We start from the raw sequence: 24,440 nt of genomic DNA, 5'->3' as shown, positions 1-24,440 counted from the left end.
CTATGTTCACAAAATATCAAAATAACTTTCAAAGATGGATACAACTTTGATAAAATATCTACCTTCTATATTGAGCTCAAATGCTTCTGAAAGAACAGCAGGTGACCAACTACCTAATTTTGAACCAATCTGAGTGACCAAAGCAACATAACTAACGTCCCTAACCATGGAAGAGTCAGAGCCAAGAAAACCAAAGAATTCCTCAGAAACAAGAGTCCCCCAGCCTTCTAAGAAACACAATAAGAGCAGTGTTGTCTGCAGTCTGGTATGGGCCTTCCAGAGAAAAGTTCTATTATACTTCCCATCAACTGAAGCAACTCCTTATTGCTGTAAAAAAAAAAAAAAAAAAAGAAAAAGAAAAGAAAAAAAGGGGAAAAAAAAGCCACCCACAGGAAACAGTGAAGCTTATAAATTCCCACCTACCCATCATGCCCACATCTCCTTCCACCTCTTTCAGAAGGCTAGTCAAGGGGTGCCTGGGTGGTTCAGTCGGCTAAGCATCCGACTTCATCTCAGGGCATGGTCTCATGGTTCATGAGTTCAAGCCCCACTTCAGGACTCTCCCCCTCTCTCTGCTCTCACTCGCATGCACACTCTCTCTCTCAAAGAAAAAAAAAAGACTTATGTCTTTAAAAAATAAATAAAAGGGCTAGTCAACCATGCTCCAGTGACCTCTAAGCAGTGTCTCTGAGATCACGTAAATTGATCTAGACGGGGATGGTTGCGGGAAAGGGGTGAGGCTACAGGAAAGCAAGCAAAGAAGGACCACAGGGAACAAGCTGGCTCTGGGCTCCAAGGCACCAACCCTGCTCCACACAATGAAAATATGAAATGAAAATAAAATAAGCAAAAATCACAGGACTAGACCAAGTTATCCTGAGGCAAGAAATAACAAAAGACCGGGGCGCCTGGGTGGCTTAGTCGGTTAAGCGTCCGACTTTCGCTTGGGTCATGATCTCGCGGTTCGTGGGTTCGAGCCCCCCATCGGGCTCAGTGCTGACAGCGAGCTCAGAGCCTGGAGCCTGTTTCAGAGTCTGTATCTCCCTCTCTCTGACCCTCCCTTGTTCACGCTGTCTCTCTCTCTCCTAGAAATAAATAAAACATTTAAAAAAAAAAAAAAGAAAGAACAAAAGACCTCATAATTTAAAAGGCAGAATCACACAATAATAAAGCCAGGTAGATCTGACAACAGGAATTTACTCTTTCTCTCCAGGATTGGGTAAAGAAAAAGACACAGAAATTAAGAGTCAGAGTCAAATCCTGACTCGGCTACCAACTAGTTCTGGGTAACTCTGAGAAGCTGCTTAGTATCTGCAATAACACAGCCAAAAAAACCTTCCCAGAGGGCAGTTACATTAAATGATGGGATATAAAGCACTGACTGCTAACTGGCACAACATAGACATCGACTCAACAAATAGGGGAAAGTTCATGGGAAAGGAATGATCTTTAGGAATGTTCTTAATTTCCAGTTAACCTGTTCCTCCAGCTGACCTCCCCATCTCAGTTAAGGGCACTAACTGTACAACACAACTGTTCAAGCCAAAACAGGGAGGTCATCCTGAATCCTCCCTTTGCACATTCCCACCTCCAATCCCTCAGCAAGCACTCTTGGAGTTAACCCCCAAAGATCTACCAATCCAGCCCCTTTTCTACACCTCTATTGTCACTACCTTCCCAGGGCACTGGGATTCAGCAATCGATTCTGAACATCGAGCCCCGCACTGTGCCTGGGATTCTCCCCCTTCCCCTGCCCATCCCTTGCACCTGCATACTCGCACATGCTCTCAATCGCTCTTTCAAATAAACTTTAAAAATAAAAAAAATAAAATAAAATAAAAACCAGCATTCAACTTCTGGCAACCATAAATGCCAGACCGTTCTCATGATCCTGACAAAGGAGTCAAAACGTCATCACTTCAGGGGCACCTGGCTGGCTCACCTGGAAGAGTACGTCACTCTTGGTCTCAGAGTTATGAGTTCGAACCCTACGTCGAGTGTAGAGATTACTTAAATAAAATACACTTAACAAAAAGGAAAAACCATCACCATGTCACATAGCACATCTCTGCTGTTTGCTAACTTCTTTGTTATGTATTCTGGCCTCCACTTGGAGCACTTCCATTTTCTTCACCTGGCCTGTTCTTAAAGGAATATGTTTCTCAAATCTGTTAGTATCTTTTCTCTTTTTTTTTCCCATTTTTTTCTAGGGGATTAATTTCATGTGAGTTCTTGGTTTATATAACAAAGTACATAAGAGCAGGAAGCACTGAGTAAACCTGCCTACAGGCAGAGTATACTCTTTAGGTAGATGAACAACATTTAAAGTCCTATTTCCTAGCATGTTCCTAGACGACATGCTTCTACGGTCATTTAGTGTATGCATGTTGAAGGGTCATAATACAATCTATTCTTTTACCTAGCCACCCCCACCTCTCATCAACTGCTCCTCTGCCTTCAATTTAGATTAAAGAAACCACACCCCTTCCCTCTGCCAAATACCCGGATGACACCACCTCCCTTTTTCCGTCCTCTTGACCCATAATTGAAAAAAAGTGAAAGGGCGCTTGGGTAGCTAGGTCAGTTAAGTGTCCAACTCTTGATCTTGGCTCAGGTTGTGATCTCATGGTTCGTGGGATGGAGCCCCATATTAGCCTCCACGCTATCAGCTGGGAATCTGCGTGTGATTCTCTCTCTCCCTCTCTCTCTGCCCAGTGAAAAAACTAAGACAATCTTTTCTATGAACATAATGTCACAATTGGGAAATCAAGAATCTGCTAAACTAAGACAATCTTTTCTATGAACCAAGCGTCACAACATTGGGAAATCAAGAATCTACTGAATGGTATCTCGAAGCTTTTTCAAACATTAGTAAAAAAACACCCTACATACACAGAACAAGTTATCCAAAATCCCTTTAAGAGTTCAAGTTAATATGTAAAAAAACAAACAAACGAAATACTAGAACTTCCAGAAATGTCCAAATTCTTTTTTGTCAAGCAATCATAAGCAGCTTTGGGGCTCTCCCATATATTTGTACTCTGAACATACACAGGGTCATCAGTGTGAAGTTAACACAGAACAAAACTTTTAAAATAGCTGTATTTTAGTACTACACATATCCTTACCTTTAAATAATTCATACTATGAAAAAACGTTAAATGTTTAACCTACCTTAGCTGGAGGAACTTTTCCAGCAGCTGTGATCTGACCAGTAAAAAACCGTCCAAAATGATTTGCTGCTAGTACAACAGCTTTGTAACTGAAAAAAATAAATAATTATTTCCATAAAATGAAAGAGCTTAGACTCATATATTATCATAAGTCACCAAAGAAGCTTTAACAGTCAAAGATAATCACTAACATTTAAATTGTACCTACTGTGTGTCAAAAACTGTTCTCAGTGCCACATGTATACCTACTCCTTTAATCTCCTCAACAATCCTAAGGATGGGTACAGTTATTACGTTCATTTTAGAGGTGAGTAAACAGAGACACAAAGAGAGGAAGGGGCTTGCTAGTCACTCAGCTAGTATATGACAGATCCAGAAGCCTAACCGTGGCTTCCTGCCTGCACAGGCACACTCTTACCCACGATGCTCCATGGCCTCTTTGGAATAAACACTGCAGATCAGCTGGTGTAAAAAAAAGAAATGAAGGAAAGACCAAAAAAATGCTAACAATGGTTTTCTTTCAGTGCTGAAACTACAGCTACTTCAGACTTTCTGTTTTACTTTATTGTCCAAATTTTCTTTAATGATTATACAGTATTTATGTAATAGGAGAAAACTTTAAAACGAAAAAGAAATGAGATATAGCAATATACTTGTACATAATAAAACTCTAACCTCAGAACAAAAACAAAACAAAACAAAAAAAACCAACTTCTCTTGGGGCATCTGGGAGGCTCAGTTGGTTAAGCATCCAACTTTAGCTCAGGTCATGACTCGCAGTTCAGTTCATGAGTTCAAATCCACGCTGATGGTGCAGAGCCTGCTTGGGATTCTGTCTCTCTGCACCTACCCTACTTGGGGATGCTCTCTCTCAAAATAAATAAATAAAATTTAAAAAAACACACTTCCCTTGATCGCTAAGAGTTGAAAACATGGAATTTTGAGACAGAGTGATCTCAGTGCAGGGCCCACTTCTGCCACTAACAGGCTTTGTGACCTTGGGTAAATTTCTATGAGTCTCTAACTTTCAGTTTCCTCATCTATAGAGTGGGGGACAAAAAGAGCATCTCTTAGTGCTATTATGATGACTCAGTGAGACAATGTAATTAAAATTACAATGCAACTATTTAATAAGATATACCGCTGGCTGACAATAAAAACTTTCCCAGATCATATTTTTTCCCTGACCATATTTTTTATAAATTAATACTTGATATAATAATTAAAGCAAAAGCATATAATGGTAACCACTACTACTTTAAATCATATTATAGCAGAAAAGCAATATTTTAGAGATCACATTACTTATTAGTCTTACTTCTGAACCCAAGTGACAGAAATTTCAAAAAGTAAACATGATAAAGATTCAAAGGCCACCGTATGAAATTTTGGAACTAATGTTTTAAAAGAGTCAGCTGCTATTCTGAAACAAATAACAAAAATGAGATGGTTTACACAGGAATGTGCAAGAAAACATTGATAGTGGGGAGAAAGTGATAACAGTTTGCCTTTTTTTGATGACAACAAAAACGCTCAGCATGCACATGAATAAACTGGAAGGAGTGTGTCTTCACTGTAATACGGCTGTGTGTGTGAGTTAGATAAGGATTTATCACATACTGTGTGGATAAGTATCCTCAAAGATACACCACCAACTATGCCCTTGGCATATATCAGCTGGGGACGTAAGACAGCAATTCTTTAAACTGTGTCCCATAGATTCCCAAAGGTTCAAATTCCAGGCAACTCTGGGGCCATACTGGGTGGGGTAGAGAACAAACATGTTTCTGGACACCGCTCCGTCCCTCAATTCAACCAAGGCCACTCTGCTCTTACTGCATTTGTTTATATTGCCTCATAATATGTCATTTGCTCAAAAGATTCTACGGTTGAAAAGCACTGAGCTGGAACTTTGATAAACTTTCAGATTATGCATTTCACAAGACAAAATCAACAGCAGTCTTCAAAGATCACACTGTATATTTTCTATAGAAAACATTTAAGTCCTGGGACACTTGAATGGCTCATTCAGTTAGGCATCCAACTCTTGGTTTCCACTCAGGTCATGGTCTCACAGTTCATGAGTTTGAGCCCCACGTCAGGCTCCTGGCTGACAGTGCAGAGACTGCTGGGGATTCTCTCTCTCTGCCCCTCCCCTGCACTCGCTCACTCTCTCCAAATAAATTTTTTTTTTAAAAAAAGAAAATCTTTAGGTCCCACGATACATAATGTAACTTTTCTACAAACAAAATAATATGGCAAGAATTTATTTTGTCCTTTGGTGTATACTTTCTATCACAAAAAATATCTTCAAACCAACCATTTGCTATATTATAGTAAGGATAACAAAACGTGTTAACTTGTCCTTTTTGTTTTCCGCTTTTCTATCAAAAATGAAACCCAAAGTAGAATCTATTTGATGTATCGGCCTTTCTGATAGGCGACACCTAAGCTATAAAACCTATGAAAACCTTCAGCTCATGTGTCAGGCCATAAAAGGCTTCATCCATGTTAGTCTCTCTTTCATGCACTGTTTGATTCTTTTAACGATTCTCATTTCTTGATACCTCATTCATATTAGCAGATTGCCACTACTAGTAGTTTTCATGCTTAAAATCGGATTCAACCGTCTCTTAAGAAGTTGATTTCCTAAGCATCTTTGATTTCCAGACTTTTCCCACTCTCTGGGCAGAGTCAGCAACCCGATGCACTCCCATAGCTCTTCCCATCCCTGCTGGGCAGAGGTGATTGCTCAGTCAGAGCCATGTTCCTCAGAGCAGAAGGGGCCTGAGATTCCTCTCAGCACAGCTCTCCGGGCAGGAGACTGGGAACACAGCAGTGACAGGCAAAGGTAAGAGGATGTAGTTAGCCCTCAGTTATCAATATGTGTATTTTTGGGTTTTTTAAATAATTTTTAAAAAATTTTTTAATGTTTATTTATTTTTGAGAGACAGAGACAGAGTGTGAGTGGGGATGGTGGGGGGGGCGGACAGAGAGAGGGGGACACAGGATCCGAAGCAGGCTTCAGGCCCTGAGCTGTCAGCACAGAGCCTGATGTAGAGCTCAAACTCATGAACAGTGAGATCATGACCTGAGCTGAAGATGGACACTTAGCAGACAGACTGAGCCACCCAGGTGCCCCCTATTAATATGTGTTTTGACACCATATGGAACTTTGTCAGAGAGAAATTTTCCCTATTCACTGAATATTTTATGAGTTTACCTAAGCAAAACTTAATTAAAATGGTAAATGCTAATATGTATCTGTCAGGTCAAACCATATTAAACTGCCAATATCTGACCATTTTTGACCTGTAAAAACAGCAATTTATGTTAACTAAACTAACTGTGGCAATCATTTCACAATATACTGACATATCAAATCATTATGTTTATACTTTGAATTTATACAATGTTATGTGTCAATTATATCTCAAATAAAATTTGAAAGAAGTAGTGGGGCGCCTGAGTGGCTCAGTCAGTTAAGTGTCCCACCTCAGCTCACGTCATGATCTCACAGTTCATGGGTTCAAGCCCTGCATCAGGGTCGTGGGTTCAAGCCCTGCTCAGGGCCCAGAGCCTGCCTCAGATTCTGTGTCTCCGTCTCTCTGTCCCTCCCCGGCTCTCTGTCTCTCTCTTTTTCAAGACAGTCTATTCCTCATATATGCAAGACAGTCTATTCCTCATACAAATAATTTCACAATCATTTGCTCTGGTGAAAGGAAATAAGACTTCTAACCATGAAGAGTGGAATATGAAGAGTCATTTCCTATAACTATGAAATAATAAATTGAGCCTTAAAAAATAAGGGCATTCACGGGGCACCTGGGTGGCTCAGTTAGTTGAGCATTCCCACTTGGGCTCAGGTCATGATCTCGGCGTTCATGAGTTCAAGCCCCGCATCGGGCTCTGTGCTGACAGCTCAGAGCCTGGAGCCTGCTTCAGATACTGTGTCCCCTCACTCTCTACCCTTTCCCCGCTTGTGCTTTCTCTCTCTCTCAAAAATAAATAAGCATTGAAAAAATAAAAAAAAATAAGGGCACTCTCAGAAAGTTGTAATCCCCAACAATTATTACAAGTAAAAGCACGGCAAGACAGAAGGGCCACAAAGAACATGTTTCTAGAGTACCACTGAGCTTTGTTCAACCAAAATGGAAAGGAATCAACATACCCAGCAATGTTGGCCATGGAGCTTAGCGCGTCATATCCCTGAGCAATCGTGACTCTTGGAACCTGGTCCATTGCCAAAACTGTAGTTTTTCTTTTAGAAAGTTTATCTAGCAAGTCTGGATTTTGGGCTGGGTAAATAAAGCTAATCAATGTTCCTGATGTCTTTAAAAGGTCGGCTTCATGAACACCTAATATTGGATTAACCATGGGGGCTCGCACCTGAGGGAAAAAAGACAAGTCACTGATTAATAATGTAAATACCTTTATGGTATTTTTAAGTAAACAGGACAATTTAAATAACACGCCATGATTGAAATAATCATCCAGAAGTAATCTTTCAGCAAAAGATTTCATACTAAATTTGTAAACAAGGTAAGAAGTACCAAGATCTTTGCCATCTGTCCTCTTGACTGATGACCAACCTAGGAACTGATTTGAGTATAGGGCATGCTATCATTCTGGAAGGTCCTCCCTGGCCCCACCCAAAATTTTATTTTTAAGTAATCTCTACACCCAACTTGGGGCTCAAACTCACAACCCCCAAATCAAGAGTTGCATACTCTAGCAACTAAGCCAGCCAGGTGCCCCTCTTCTGGTAAGAGTAAGATAGAGATTAGAATAAACAGGCAGGGAGTTTTTGTCCTGTGTCCAAAGACTCAATTCTTAAAATTTTGGCAAGCACAAACATTTGGAGTCGTAAGTTAAAAACATTATAAACTAAAATCTCCACTGCCATATGTATAGATGTATGTCACCTTTAAATTCCAGGTGCATATTTATAGATGGACACGATGCAAACTAGGAGCCTTGACAAACTGGGTTTGAGTAAAAAGCTATGATATATCTGTTATATGAAGAAGCAGCAAGTAAGTCAATAAATACACACACTGTATGTTTGAAAGTTTCAGATTTAAAGCCAGAACTTTTAAATTCCATTTAAAAAAGTATTTTAAAAGGTGGTTTTTGTTTTGTTTTTCATTTCTTATAGCCATTTTTAGGGACCTTAATGACCTCAATGTCATTAAGGCTCATAACATGGCTTACCACTGCCAGCTTTTCCTAAGTTTCTGCAGAAACGAGTTCAGGTAAGCAGATTCATTTGTGGGCTTTTAAGGTGTGTTTTATATCCAGGTTTAAAATCGACCTTCAATTAACATGTATCACATCCTTAGCTCTTAGTTCACAGTAGCACTTTTAGGCAAGTAAGCCCAGAAAACAAGCACTTTCTGGCAAATAAGCCCAGAAAACAATAGCTCAGGGACTTAAATTTTTAAAGGAAACAGAAACACAAACACTGGGCCAGTGATTTCAATTCATTAGAATGTCATCTCATTCACCTAGGAAACAGCTCTATTTGCTACTGCCATTTAAGTTGTTGATCTGGTGATGCATGATTTTAATTAAGGTTCTGGATTTGAAGACTCTCTAGGGGCGCCTGGGTGGCTCAGTTGGTTAAGCATCCAACTTCGGCTCAAGTCATGATCCCGCGGTTCATGGGTTTGAGTCCCACATCGGGCTCTCTGCTGACAGCTCAGAGCCTGGAGCCTGTTTCAGATTCTGTGTCTCCCTCTCTCTCTCTCTGCCCCTCCCCCTCTTTTTCCCTCCCTCCCTCTCTCTCTCTAAAATAAACTTTAAAAACAAAAAGACTCTCTGGCAAGGTCTATTTTTCCTCATTGAGAATCTACAATAGATTTAATAAAAATTAGAGGTCAACTTTCAATTAATTCTAGTGGCCCCTATCAGACGCTCAGCTGAGACTGTTGGCATCTGAGTGAGTTAAGTCAATAGAACTTTTTCCTCAATGTGCTTTTTGGATCACTAGTTCCCCAGGATATTAACAGGCTTGACTCAAAAATAGGTCTCGAGGTCAAGTAGTTTACTAATGCAAGTATAAAGCTATCTGAGTTACTAGATCATAAGATTTCTCAGTGCTTGTAACATGCTCGTATACACTGCAGATCTCTAAACACAAAGCATTTCTAAAACGTATGTGCATCCTACTAACCCTCTTTTGTGGGACATCTCAAAAGGTTTTGATCCCTAAAGCATTATATTGGAATGGATCATGCTCATTTTTCTATTGACCCTAAGCTCTTTTACTATACTGAGTTATATCACCTAGTATCTATACACCTAAACACTTAAAAAGTTTTAGCTAGGGGCACCTGGGTGGCTTAGTCAGTTAAGTGTCCGACTTTGGCTCAGGTCATGATCTTGCGGTTCGGGGACTGAGCCCCCATGTCGGCTCTGTACTGACAGCTCAGAGCCTGGAGCCTGTTTCAGTTTGGGTCTCCCTCTCTCCCTCTGCCCCTCCTCTGCTCACACTGTCTCCATCAAAAATGAATAAACGTTAAAAAAAAATTAAAAATTTTTTTAAAAATGAAAGTTTTAGCTAAATTACAACTTACTTACATATCATACATTTCACTATTAATTTCTACACCAAAAAATTGTTCTGCATCTGCAAAGATCACTAAAGACTCTACCAAGTTATTCAGTAGAATTTATGTAGGAATAAAAAGCAAACAACAATTATGTGATTGATACCCTTTAGAAATTAACACACACAGGGGCGCCTAGGAGGCTCAGTCAGTTAGGCGTCTGACTTTGGCTCAGGTCATGATCTTATAGTTTGTGGGTTTGAGCCCCGCATCAGGCTCTGTGCTGACAGCTAGCTCAGAGCCTGGAGCCTGCTTTGGATTCTGTGTCTCCCTCTCTCTCTGACCCTCCCCTGCTCACGCTGTCTCTCTCACTCTCTCTCTCTCTCACAAAAAAAAATAAAGAAATTAACACACACTAAAAGAAAGCCGGTCTTTCCCGAACAAGTAAGGAGCTTATTTAGCCTAATAATCATGCTTCTACAATCCCCATGCCTCTTTGTCTTGGCTGCAGAAAGCTTAGGATTTAAACTAATGCTCCTCCCTAGTAACTATCTAAGGTACACCTGTGATAGTCTCGTCCTTTCTCTGATTTTTTCTTCCTTCAGATCTTCTGTCTGAAGTTCTTCAGCACATAGATTTCTATTATATATTAAGACCTTTCATTAAAGTAGGTAAGGCTGTCTCTACTCAGCCTACTGCTGGTTTCTCCAGGGCAGCTCTGCCCTCTCTAGAAATAGTAGTTAGGTCAGTTAAATCACTGTTCCTTCTACATATCAGAAGATCACTGTACATTCAGTCCTAGGAGGAGTCCCATGACCTTTTTCCATTCCTGTAGCAGTTAAATACTCACCTATGGGTATTCTCGATATGTATGAACCATGAAGTGCAAATTCTCCCTATACAATTAGAAAGGAATTTCCATATGAAAAATCTAAAAAGGAAGATCAGTTTTTCTCCTCTCATGGTTAAACAAAGATCACGTTACCTGATAAAAGTTCTATCGGACTATGAAGAATATTCACAACATGAATCATTTCTCTCAGAAAAGGCAGTATTTGAAAATATGAGGAGCTATAACAATAGAGAAAGTTTTCTATGAAAACTTTTTAAAAAGCCAGCATGCCATAAATGAGGGGTGGAAAGGAATAATTACTTTGACCACCAAATCAGAAGCCAGCACTTCCTTCGCCCCTTGGATCTGGGCACCTGCTGCTCTGTAGTGATCATCAGAAAATTTAGAAGCTTCGCCAGCACCAGATTCCACGACAACACTAAAACCCTGCTTGACCAAGGCTTGAACACCAGCCGGAGACAATGCCACTCGTTTCTCATTTTGGAAAATCTCCTTGGGGACGCCAACAGTCAACTGCTTATATGGAATTCCTACAAAAGGAAAGAAAGAGAGAAGGGGAGAAAGAAATGGAGAAAGAAAGAAAGAGAGAAAGGGAGAAAAAGAGAGAAAGAAAAGGAGAGAAGGAAAGAAAGGGAGAAAGGGAGAGGAGAAAGGGAGAAAGAAAGAAAGAAAGAAAGAAAGAAAGAAAGAAAGAAAGGAAGGAAGGAAGGAAGGAAGGAAGGAAGGAAGAAAGGAAGAAAGAAAGAAGAAGGAAAGGGATACAGGGAGAGTGAGGAAGAGAGAGAAAGAGAGAAAAGGGGAGAGAGAGAAAGAAAAAAATTAACTCCGTAAAAAACAACAACATAAAAAACATTTTAATAACAGAGTTCAAAAAATGAAAATGGGCAGTCTGTTCAAAATATACTGCACATACAAGTTACTGCTCAAAACAATATTCCTGATTCATAATCATAACTGAGTTTTTTGGATAGATAATGGGAAATATTTATCCCTACTCTCTTAAATTTCATATATTTCATTTAACCAAATGGCTCTTTTCAAGGCACATGACTAGATTATTCTTAGGGAAAAAAATGGGTTGAGAGATCAGTCAATATGCTAACTCCAGTCTTCAAACTAATCCTCTGGTTTTTATGGTCTCCTCATCCTCACCATGAAGGAAGACAGAACTAATTAGCTGCTTTGAAGAACAACCTATACCCGACCCTTTGCTGGCTACACTCAAAATTTTCTTCCTGGCAATATGGCCACAGGCAATTCCTCATAGATTTCCAAGTGTTGTTCCTGAGACCCTACATTCTTGGCCACAGCGGATAAGACCAAGAATCAACAGCTGGGTCAAAGATAATAGTCTACAGGCCAGACAGCCCCTGAGATGACTTACACAGAAACTGCCCAAGGACACTCTATGTTGGCCAGTGACAACCCAACCCACTCAGGTACTCTTTCAGAGTGTCTTAATAGGACACCCACAGAAAGGGACGGGGTAGTAAACAGTACAAAAGTTATTTGTAAGCAGCCATGAGGTAAAAGGTAGACCAGAGGGAGGCCTACAGCAACAGTAGTAGAAACATCAGTAGTGGAGATACAAAGAGGGAAGAGCCGTGGCTATGAAATCCAGAACACCATTCCACTTTTCCAAGTAGATGAGGGCTCTCCTGGGCTTCTGTACTTCCCAAGAATACAAGCAAAGAAACCGTCACCACAAAATAGAACCTTGATGTGATCCTGTTCCTTGCAACTCAAAAGAGCCTGTATAATATACATAAAGTATTTATAAATGGTTCTGAACAGCTTTAGCTAAAGTACATTAGTTTCTTCTGTTGTTTTACTCAACATTTGGACATAAATAGATTTTTCTTTTAAATAAAAATCTGCTTCTATATGTCATACCAAAGTTTAGGAAATCTACTGTAGCAACCTAAACTCTGAATACACGTAATAAAAAAATCAAATTACTTTTACAGAGGAACAATATAGAGGCCTTAGAGAAATTAAGTTAACCTAAAAATACCTGCATTTGAACACAGTCTTAGACCCCATACTCATTAGCAGTAATAACTAAAAGTAAGCCAAAGACAAACCTAAGGTGAACCTTAACCTCTACTTGAAGGAGAGGGAGGAAAATAATAGAAAGCTGGAAAATATTTCAGATTGATGTGCAAAATTAAATCATATAAACATCTGGAGTTCACTTATCTGACAGTCTCAAATTACGTAGGCCCTATCTACCATAAGTCAAGGAAGCTACCAAAGACAAATGAAGTCCCATCCAACAGGTTTAGGAGCCAACTTGAAAGGCCAAATGTGAAACAATTTGAGTATGAAAAAGAATTATTAATTGAATGTAATAAAACACATCCAAAAATGTTAAAATGCATGAGTTCATTATGATCCTCAAAAAATAAATATTTTTTAAAAGCTTCACTGGCCAATTTTAGCAGGTGTATGATAAGCAGAATAATGATCTCCCATAGAGGCCCACAGTTCTAATCCTCAGAACCTGTGAATATGTTGGGATACATGGCAAAGGAGAATGAAGGTAGCAGATGGAATTAAAGTTGCTAATCAAATGACCTTGAAATAAGGATTAGCCTGGATTATATGGGTGGGCCCACTGTATTCACAAGGGTCCTTAAATGTGGGAGAAGGCAGAAGAGCCAGAGTGAAATAGTGGTCTGAAGATGCTATTTTGCTGGCTTTGAAGATGGAAGAGGGGCCACAAGCCAAAGAACACAAGCAGTTTCCAAAAGCTGGACAAGGGAAGGAAACCAACCACCCTAAAGCCTCTAGAAGGAATAGAGACAGCCCCGCCTATACCTTGATTGTGAACCTGGTGAGAGTCATTCTGGACTTTGGCCTCCAGAAGTGTAAGATAATAAATTTGTCTAGTATGAAGTTGTGTTCCCTGTTACAGCTGAAATAGAAAACTACTACTTAAGGAAACCAAGAGATTATTACCAAAACTAGTAAAGAATAGGACAGAACGAAACATTTATCCCACCTTACCACTACAACCTCAGGGTAACTATATAATAGAGGGAAAGATTTTCTTTACAGAAAAATTCTAGCTAATAAATGAATATAAAATGATAGGGTGTCACCATTTTAACCCCGCCCCATAAAACCATGGATTTAATTAGTGATCACTGAATGGCTGCTATAGCCTTTGAATGAAAAACCGATAAGAACTTCATAATGGATGGATACCAACATCTAAATTCACTGATTAGTTTTCCTGATGAAATGCAATAGGTAATACATAGCATCCACCTATGAAGCATTCTTGCCGAAAAAAGGAAACCTGAGTCTAACCAAGCCTCTAGGTCTAGCTAAATGGTGCAGAAAATATAAGGAAGAGAGAAACTGGTTAAATAATTCCAAGGGAATTCAGTCAGCCAAACCCAGAATCTGAAAAATTCTCAGGAAAACAACTACATTCTTCAAGAAATAAATTAAAAAGAAAAAAAGAGGGGCCCCTGGGTGGCTCAGTCGGTTAAGCGGCTGACTTCAGCTCAGGTCATGATCTTAAGGTTTGTGAGTTCAAGCCCTGCCTCAGGCTCTGTGCTCACAGCTCAGAGCCTGGAGCGTCCTTCAGATTCTGTGTCTCTCCTTCTCTCTGTTCCTTTCATGTTCACGCTCTGTCTCTCAATAATAAATAAAAATGTTAAAAAAATTTTTTTAGTAAAAGAGGGGCACAGAGATCAAAAATATGCAAATACAACATGTGGACCCTGTTTGGATCATTATTTGGGTAAGTCAACTGTAAGAAAAAAAAAAAAAAAAACTGAAAAAATATGAATACTGACTGGAATTACTTTTCATTCTTTGCAATGTGGTAATGAAATTGTGGTTATATATTTTTAAATAGAATCCTTATCTTTTAGAGATAAAAAGTAATTATCTGGGAAATAGTCAAGAACTACAAATTAAATGAAAACTCTCCCTCATGGTCAATATAGAGACCTTGATGTCCACACTTTACTCACAAGGACGATTCTCATGGCCTCAATGCAGTTACTTACTTTTATTTTAGACACAATTTTATCATGCTTGGATAGTCTGGTTTTCTAGAACACCTGAAATAAAAATCTGAAGATAAAGTTGAGGGCTCTCAGGGGCAGGTACCCTGCCAACAGTCACTTGCCACATGAGAACAAGAAAAGAGGCTGTGAAAGCTATTAAAGACAAACATAAAAACTCAAAAAGCATAGCAGTGTAGGGATTCTGATTGCACAGAGGCCTGCAAGCTTGAATTAAAAAGAAAATCATGAGACACTCTTGAATGCCAGGAACAAACTGAGGCCTGATGGGGTGGGGGGGGGAGGGGAAGGGGAGATGAGCATGGAGGAGGGCACTAGTGGGGATGAGCACTGGGTGTTATGTGGGAACCAACTTGACAATAAACTATTAAAAAAAAGAAGAAGAAGGGCATTACTCTATGCAGCAAAGACTTCTAGTTGCCCCCCAGGTACCTGTCCTTGTCTTCCACCTGAGTGACAGAATGCCAATTTTAGTTGAGTATGTCACCATCTGGAACAAAAGACCTCTTTTGTGTCCAAGTCTCCCTTACAGCTACCTAACTGCCACCTGTCTGAGTTTTTGCCAATGAGGTACATGGTGCTAAGAGGGTCTTTGCACAAAATGCCTAATAAAGGGATTTCACTCAGCTTGGGAAGCCCATGTTTCGCCGCTCCTTCTGACCTGCACACGAGAACAGAAGCAAGTTGGGACTTGTCGGCTCCTCAAAGACGTCAGCTCTTCCTCTGCATGAGCTAGGACACCAGTGGCAAATTTTGAGTAGAAGCGTGACATGATCTTTCATTTTAAAAAGATGATGTTTTCATGTCTAGAACAGACTGTAGCGGGGACAGAGGCAGCAAGCATAGAGAGCATTTAGAAGACTAGCACAACAGTCCAGGGGACAGATGACGGTGGCTCGGAACAAGACAGCAACAGCAGCGATGGTGAGAACAGACCTTGGATACAAGGCAGAGCTGACCCATACCTACTACAAAGATCCAATATGACTCCAGGGTTTCTGACCTCAGTGACTGAGATGACGCTGGCATTCACTAAATGGAGAAGCAGTACTACAGATTATACGCTCAGTACATGGATTATACACTATGGACTAATTAATACAGTTAGTTGCTAATTCCTGAGCATAGATGAGCCCTATGTATGGTACAATCTCTCAATAAAAACAAGGAAAGAGGAAGAGGTGCTGGGAGAAGTGGTTACTATGAGCCCTAGTTTCCTGGGTACAACTCAACTAGTTTATCATTTCTCTTGTCCTGTTTTATTTTCTTCTCTATTAGCACTGGCAGTCAGAAACTTCTGTACATGGAAAATATTTTTAACAGCAGTCATTAGGTTTTTTTTTTTAATGAAAAATGATGACTCACAAACACCAAGCTATAAAACTGCATCGCTTTTTTTATCAAGCAGCAGGAGATCCATTAGCTCCCACAACTTGAAGGTTTGATCTGGATACACTGAAGTGAGATGTTACCTGGTTTTGCAGGGGCTTTACACCACAGTGCCTGATGAGTATGAAACGTTCGTAAAAAATTCTTCTTCCCAGGTATAACCTTACAGGACCCCAAACTGCTACGTAAAGGACACGAACAGCCAGTCACCATGGTTTTCAGTAGGTTCGCCATGTTCATATGAGCTCCCAACTTCCTGAATCCCAAATTTCCTTGAGGGTAAATCACTAAGAGGAAAGAAAATGAAATATTTATACGCCGAAAAAAAACATACTTTGTCATTGGAACATCAGAAACATTTTTTTTTAAATACTAATTCAAAGAGCTTGGAATATAACAGTTGTATGTGGGCATCTACAGTGAATTTTTTTTTGCCAAGTCCTTTACTTACAGAAGATGCTTCAAAAGTTTGTTTCCAATTCAGATATTTAAAACTTGGAATCCATTCCCACACTTAAATTGTGCTTATAAACTCACTATTCAATTCCAAGCCTTGATCACCTAAGTCTAATTGATCCTTAAGGTAGCTGGGAAGCTAAAAAAAAGAAAATTGCTACAGAGTCCAATCACATCTTACATTAAAGTTATCTTCTAAGTCTGCATGCATGGCAAAAATTGCATAATCACCCTTGAATTTCCCTTAAATTTATAATACTGTACAGTACAGTAGCTACTGTTTAGCTACCGTGTTGTACAGAAAACACTGGCAACCTATTCCATGCAGCAAGATGCTTATCCTGAAAGACCCCCTGAACTGAGACTGAGTGAACATGAGATTCGTGTCTGCCAAGTACACATCTCAAGAAAATTAAGCATGGGTGGGATATGACTCCAATTTTAAAAAAGAAAAATGTCATTATTACAGAGGTTCGTGCCTAAGCTTCAGTGGCAATCTCCATTGCAAATCCTCACAGGTGCATGGAAGGTATGCCCACCATGCCCTAGATTCTCAATGCTTCCCCACCCTTGTTTTCTTTCCTTCAAAATTGGGAAGAAGCAGAAGATCTGGAACTCTATCAGTCAAACTCCGCTAACTCCACCAACTACACTTTTAGGCTCTGCCCCATCATGTGGGCCCTCAGGGGGCGCAGCACCCAATCCCAGCAGTTTCCATAAACATTGTTCCGGTCTCCAGAGGAAGAATGTTCTAGTTTACTCACTGCTGCCTCAACTCCTTGAAGCAACTTCTTACAAATACTAGAAAACAACACTGGGGATGAAATCCTTAATCCAGATGGTGCTTACTCTTAAAATGACCTTTAATTCAACAAACACATATAGAGGGCTGAGTCTCAGAGTCACAGTCATTAGAAGCATCTGTGGAATCAATCTGGAATAGATCACATGCTTTGAGATAAGAAAAGTCAACACGCAATAACACTACAAAGCAGAGCAAGACAAGTCCAAAGTTCTTCAAGCGATCAAAAAAGGAGATTGTGTCCTCCTAAAGGGCTCAGAAAAAGAAAAGAAACACATCTGAGATAAAGAGAGTAACATGAAAAAAAGCTAAGGAAGAGGAGGTATGCAAGATGGGTTCAGGAATGCAATCAAAAATGTATTTGAATAATCGTTTGCACTTGAATAGGTTTTTGTATTTTCAGTGTTTCCACATATGTCATTTCATTTCAATCACAACCACCCCTGAGTCCCATAAATACTCTTCTCATTTATTCGTGGGTCACTTCTAGGGTTGTTCATGGCTGAAAACAGAGAGCAAACAAGTTCGAAATTCAGCCACATATTCAAACTATTCACTGAATCTATGCCAACAACCAAGGGAGATACAAAGATATATAAAAGGTAATTCTTGGCTTGGGGGAGATTTGGCTTACCGTTACCAATGACCTAGTCTTATCCCCATCTCCCTACTCACCCTAGTTTCTCTTCTTGGACCATCCCAGCTCCCCAACAACCACCATTCCCATGGGGCTGATGAGGTTTACCCAGACCTCATCAGAGAGAGAACAAAGCAAGGTATAACGGAGCCCGTGTATGGTCTAAGTTGGCCATTCACTCTCTGTTTGACCTGAATCTCTCTGCACCTCAGTCTGCTAATATATAAAAGCACAGGACAGTTTGTTTGTAGGGCCCCATTAGGCTCTAAAACTTTTATAATTAGGTAAGATTTTACAATGCTTTAAAGCAGAAGTCCTATTTTCAGGCAATCTGGAAAATACTGCCGGGCTTACTTGGAAAATGGTAATTTGATGTTGAACAGATCCCTGACATCAGATGGCAATTAAGGCAGAGGCTTCAGAGGCCAATTTTGTCCTAAAATTTCAATTAACTCAAGTTATAAACATATAGGACAGTGATCAGAAAGTCGTTGATTGGTAGGGCACCTGGGTGGCTCAGTCAGTTAAGTGTCTGCCTTCAGCTCAGGCCACAATCTCACATTCCATGAGTTCGAACCCCACATCAGCTCTCTGCCATCAGCACAGAGCCTGCTTCAGATCCTCTGCCCCCTCTCTCTCTGCCCCCACTTCCTCTCTCTGCTCCTGGGTGGCTCAGTCAATTAAGCATCTGACTTCAGCTCTGGTCATGCTCTCATAGCTCGTGAGTTCAAGCTTGGTGTCAGGTCTATGCTGACAGCTCAGAACCTGTAGCCTGCTTCAGATTCTGTTTCCCTCTTTCTTTGCCCCTCCCCTGCTCACACTGTGTGTGTGTGTGTGTGTGTGTGTGTGTGTGTGTCCTTCATAAATAAACATTAAAGAATAAATAAACTTAAAAAAAAAAACGTTTAAGAAAGTAGTTTATGTCAAGAACATAGTCCCTATTACTAAGCCTAAGTTAAATACAAATGACCCTGAAATATATTCAGAGAATATCTAAACTGTGTTGTCACAGACAGGTACTTATTTACACAAAAGACAGTATTCGACCTTAACTGTCACATTTTTCCATATCATTATTTTAAAGCTCTCTGCTATTTCATTATTCATGTGCTTCTATGGCTTTGAAGCAATGGGAGAAAGCTTTACAACTCAAAACTGAAAAAAAACCAATTTAGTATACCATTCATACAGCAGTAAGTTATTCGGGCAACTATCTCCCCTAAATAGATATTAAAATTCTTGAGGGCAAGCATGTCAGAGTGAGGGCAGCCTAGAGGCTAACAAGGTGAACCGTGGTTTGCAAGCCCTCGTTCTGCAATTTATTAGCTGTGTCCTTGGCAAGTAAGGCACTTAGCTTCTCTGAACCTGATTTTTTCATCTTTAAAATGGGGATAATAATAATAATAGCACCTGTGTTATAGGGTTGTTGTGAGGATTAAAAGGACACAGTATCTTTATTGCTATCACTACTAGCTTTGGTTATTACCTCTGGCCCGGTGCTTTGCACAAAAGAGGAAAACAACAAGTATTTTTTAACTGAATGAATAAATAACTAGGACTGGGAACCTGAAACCTGGGTATCTATGAAAACACATTCTGCAGAGTTTCAGGAAATTTCCTTTAAAAATGAAATGCTGTGTAGTCTGTGGACGACTGATTCCATCAGCAAAGGTAAACAGCCTATGCACACTGCTGATAAAAAAGTAATCCTAGGGTGCCTGGGTGGCTCAGTCGGTTAAGCGTCCGACTTCAGCTCAGGTCATGATCTCATGGTTTGGGGGTTCGAGCCCCGCGTCAGGCTCTATGCTGACATCTAGCTCAGAGCCTGGAGCCTGTTTCAGATTCTACATCTCCCTCTCTCTCTGTCCCTCCCCTGCTCATGCTCTCTCTCTCAGAAATAAATAAAAAATTTTAAAAAGTAATCCTAAACTGTCCATTTAATAATTTTTTTAAAGCCAGGTTTGCAAATAAAAGATGTGCAGCAGAGAAGAGGGGAGTATTTTTTTCTTCTTTATTTTTATAGTTTCAAATGTTTATTTAAATTCCAGTTAGTTAACATATAGTGCAATATTAGTTTCAGGAGTAAAATTTAGTGATTCATCACTTACATATAACGCCCAGTGCTCACCACAAGTGCCCTCCTTAATCCCCATCACCCATTTAACCCATCCCCCCTCCAGCAACCCTCAGTTTGTTCTCTATACTTAATAACCCAGTTAAGAAATGGGCAGAAGTGGGACGCATGGGTGGCTCAGTTGGCTAAGCAAGGGGTTCCTGGTTTTGGTTCAGGTCATGAGTTGGAGCCCCAGCACGAGATCTGCTTGGGATTCTCTCTCTCTCTCTCTCTCTCTCTCTCTCTCTCTCTCTCTGTCACTCCCCTGCTCGGTCTCTCAAAATAAATAAATAAACTTTTTTTTTAATTTATTTCTAGGAGAGAGAGAGAGAGACAGTGTAAGCAGGGGAGGGTCAGAGAGAGAGGAAGTCACAGACTGAAACAGGCTCCAGGCTCTGAGCTGGCAGTCAGCACAGAGCCTGACGCGGGGCTCGAACCCACGAACCGCGAGATCATGACCCAAGAGAAAGTCGGACGCTTAACCGACTAAGCCACCCAGGCGCCCCAATAAACATTTTTAAAAATGAGTAGAGGGCATAAACATTTTTGAAGAGGGAAGCACTTTAATAAAAATATGCAAATCCCATGGTAATAGAGTCTGGCCTAAAAGACTCCTTACAAAGAGATCCCTTTAGGACTACTCTGCACTGCAGGGCGAATAAAGGACGCTTGCCACCGTAAACAAGTCACGCTTTTAAAGTGAAACATACCAACCAAGGACACAATACCCTACAGCAGCTTAGGCTGGCAGGCAGCATGACCTCGCCCAAACCCACCGGTCCCGCCCCTCCTTGGGCAACTACACCGCAGCTGGGCTGACGTCTGCGCGGGACCGCTATTCATTACCTTCCTTGGAAGCCCATTGGCCCCGACCGCTTAATAGTCATTCCTCCTCCGGGGTTCGGATCAGCTCGGCCCCCACTGCGGTCTCCAGCCGGGCCCCACTCTGCCTGGATGAAGTTTGCTCAGACACCAGCCCTCACAGACATACACACTCACAAGTTTCACTCGCCACCTCCTAAGTATCCAGCCGATCGCCGACCTCGAATTCCCTCAAGGTTCAAGCACAATTTCGGGGCGTCCAGCTGCCACTTCTCTGGGTGCACCCTCTATCGAAAGTCCTCTGTGACCTCTTCCCTCCTCCCATCTTGCGGCCCGAAATGACCCCACACGAGTCACGCTGCCCGCCCCCACAAAGCTCCAAGATCTGCACCTGCACAGCTGCCGCCTCACTCCCTGCGCTCCGTAAGCACCCAGTCCCCCAACCACCCGCCCACTCCCTTCCACGTCGCCCTGGCGAGAGACGAGAAAAGGGGCCTCCAAGGCAAGGTTCTTCTTCCGGACCCAAGTCTCTGGCCTGTGGGCGCCCGGGTGCACCCCACACCCCGGTCACTGCCGACCCCGCCCCCTTCTGCTCCCTGACAGGTCTCCTCCCCGGCGGGGGCCCGGACCTTCCCCGCGAGCCCCGCGCCCCCTCCCCAGATGCTCCCCAAGCGCGCGCCCGGGCTGCCCGCGCCGTGCCGCTCACCTTCGCTGGGAGGCCGGACGGCCGGGCGCAGCGCGCCTCCGGGGGAAGCCGCGAGGGCAGCCCCGGGCTCGGGCCCCGCCGCGCTGCGCCTCCAACCCGGAAGAACAGCCTCAAATCGGCTGCGGCGGAGGACACGTGACGGAGGCGCAGCCCCCCAACCCCCACCCCCGACCCCCTTCCTCCGCTCGGCGCCCCTCTCCCCACCAGGCCCTTCCGCCCGCCAGGCTCCCCGGAGCCTACCGCCCTCCCTCCGGACAAGAAGGCGACCTCACCAAACGCCCCCTCAGCGCGCCCACGCTAGTTACCCCAAAGGGCCCTTCGCTCCTCGGTGCCAACCAAAACCTCTTTGTCTTGGGCTCGGCCCGAGGCCCCCTGCCCCGCCTCCTCGCCTTCCCTCCGCGCGTCCTTGTCAATCAAACCTGGAGCCCTACGCGGGCGATGAAGTTTTCAAGACCACATTTGCCCCGTCCGCTGGAGAGCCAGTTACAGTACCAAGTGTGATTTCCTCTCCAGTGTCCCACCAGAGCACGTAAGAGTATAATAGAACTCCACTTTGGTACCTTTCCTCTTCGCTCTCTAGGAAAAATCAGAACTTCTGTAACAGAAGAGGACCCGAAGGAAAGGGGGGGAGGCCAAGGGGCGGTGGAGGGCGGCAATAAGGGCGTTGTAGTTCCCTTCTGCCCGGAGAGGCGGAGTTAAATTCCTCGGAAACGATGTCAAGGCCCGAAAATTAACGCGCGTCTGCGTACGAGTCTTCCCACGATGGGCCCAGAGAAAGCCGGGTGCTGCTGACAGTATTAATACCCAGCGGCTAGAGAGCGCCCTTGGTGGACCTTAAATGTCTTGAGAAGGCCTAGATTGATTTCAGCAAAACATGAGGACCTATTTGTTCTTTGCTCATATTCTATTGGTCTGCAGGTGTCTTCTGATTGAAAGTGGGAAGAAGAAAATATACAGTATAAAATGGTTCGCTTGCCCAAAGCTGAATCATTAAGTGTCAGCATGGTCACTGCATTTTACTTTAAGTGAAGTATTTGATATTCCAAAACAGATATTCCTGAAAGAGAAAGAAAGAAGGAAGGAAGGAAAAAAAGAAAGAAAGAAACAGAAAGGTAGGTCAGAGAAACCCTTCAAGAACGTCTCTTCTGTTTAACCAGCCTAAAAGGTCATTCAACTAATGGACTTTCACTGACATCCAGAGGATGTCAAGGGAAAACACTGCTCCTCTCTTCAAAGACCTCACAGACAGGAAAGGGCACAAGCCCCATGTTTTAAAAAAGTATAATGAACCATGATAAACTCAACCATAGAAACAGGTTGGAGATACTGCAGGTTCAATGAGACAGAAGTAATTGATAAGGATTAAAACTATGCCCCTTTCGCGATATATTTAAGTCAAATCATTATGCTGTACACGTTAAACATATACAGTACTGTATGTTAATTATCTCAAAAAACTGGGGGGAGACTAAAATTGGGGGGAAAACATTTGCTTTAAAGCCTGAGGGCGGGGTGCCTGGTGACTCAGTCCAGTGCCACACTTGGTTTCTGCTCAGGTCACGATCTCCTAGTTTGGTTTGGGAGTTGGAGTGGCCTCGGGCTCCAGGCTAAGCATACAGAGCCTGCTTGGAATTCTCTCTTGCTCTATCTATCCCTCTCTCCCTCTCCCCTGCTCTCACACACTCTCTCAAAATAAATAAATTAAATAAATAAATAAACACTGGGAGTGAGGGTTTGCTGCTCTTCACCTTCAAGGCTTAAAATCAGTGGTTCCCAGCTAGGGCCAATTTTGTCCCACCGTGTCTGGAGACATTTTCGTTGTCACAACTGCAAAGGGGAGGCTTCTAATGCGTAGAGACCAGGGATGCTGCTTACCACCCTTCATTACGCAGGACAGCCCCTTACAACGACAAATCATCTGGCCCCAACCATCAGTAGTGCTAAGACTGAGAAACCCTGGCTTTAATAAATGCTCAATGGGTTATTCAGTTTCACCTTCTTATGATTATAGCACATTAGAAGAAATCCAAAGAGGGCATACCACTTTGCACTTTTTCTATTAAATAATAAGTATGTGGTAATTTTTAAAATTCATTCCTCTCATTTATCCAATATAACTTGGGTGCCATTGTTCCAGATGAAAACATTTGTCTTTTGGAATGTTCTGTTTTAGGCCCTACTCCCCTATGTAGTAATTACAAAATATTCCTAGGAGTCCCCAAAGAAAATTGGATTAAGTTCCAGAAGCTTGTAAGTTAGTTGCTTCTGAATCTTGGAAACTGCCTTGTATAAAATTTTTTGCAAAGATTTTATATCCCCTGTTAGGTTTTAAGGGTTTTGTCCACTTTGATATCTTCCTCCTTGGCTTTCTCCACCTCCAACCCCCATTCAGAAAAGTACCTCTCACTTATATGCAAATTTTCATTACAGACTGTTCTATGATTTGGATACTTTAGTAATTACTTAAGTTAAAATAATAAATAAAAACTTAAGTAATAAATATTTAATGAATACTTAGTGTAGGGGTGCCTGGGTGGCTCAATTAAGCGACCGACTCTTGATTTTGGCTCAGGTCATGATCTCATGGTCCTGAGACCAAGTCTCATGTTGGGCTCCAAGCTGGGCAGGGAGCCTGCTTAAGATTCTCTCTCTCCCTCAGCCCCTTCCATGCTCACACTAAATAAATATATACTTAATTTAAACTTAGACAATCCAATTTTTTTATGATTTTATTTTTATATAATCTCTACACCTAATGTGGGGCTCAAACTTAACAACCCTGAGACCAAGAGTTGCACATTCTGCTGACTGAGCCAGCCAGGCTCCTCTGGATGTATCCAATTTTAAACGTTCAAATTTAAACCCTCTGAAATTTAGGAGACGTTGTACCTACAA

The 24,440-nt window shown here is 41.8% G+C and overlaps 1 protein-coding gene and 1 non-coding gene across 7 annotated transcripts in view; both read right to left on the bottom strand.

Annotated features, from left to right (window-relative positions):
* The window catches only part of NNT (nicotinamide nucleotide transhydrogenase), a 94,788-nt gene extending 72,601 nt beyond the window's left edge, over positions 1 to 22,187 (bottom strand). Inside the window, exons 1-5 of one of the 6 annotated variants that reach the window (XM_039234158.1) lie at positions 22,106 to 22,187; positions 16,093 to 16,296; positions 10,878 to 11,107; positions 7,345 to 7,562; positions 3,175 to 3,262 (exon numbers count right to left, since the gene is read on the bottom strand). In XM_039234158.1, coding sequence (XP_039090089.1) covers positions 3,175 to 3,262; positions 7,345 to 7,562; positions 10,878 to 11,107; positions 16,093 to 16,249 — 693 coding nt within the window. In that variant the 5' untranslated portion in view covers positions 16,250 to 16,296; positions 22,106 to 22,187. Of the gene's footprint in view, positions 1 to 3,174; positions 3,263 to 7,344; positions 7,563 to 10,877; positions 11,108 to 16,092; positions 16,297 to 18,258; positions 18,318 to 21,545; positions 21,645 to 21,817; positions 21,907 to 21,964; positions 22,051 to 22,105 lie in introns of those variants that run through there. The other 5 variants (XM_039234160.1, XM_039234157.1, XM_039234159.1 and 2 more) reach the window with 5 other exon arrangements.
* LOC120233091 lies at positions 8,324 to 8,452 on the bottom strand. Its single transcript, XR_005528714.1, has one exon. It is a non-coding gene; the product is annotated as a small nucleolar RNA SNORA33 (small nucleolar RNA).
* Positions 22,188 to 24,440: the final 2,253 nt, after the last annotated feature.

This window comes from Hyaena hyaena, unplaced genomic scaffold (assembly GCF_003009895.1).
Source record: "Hyaena hyaena isolate Hyena2069 unplaced genomic scaffold, ASM300989v1 scaffold_83, whole genome shotgun sequence".
NCBI lineage: Eukaryota > Metazoa > Chordata > Mammalia > Carnivora > Hyaenidae > Hyaena > Hyaena hyaena.
This window is presented reverse-complemented; position numbering and strand designations above follow the sequence as displayed.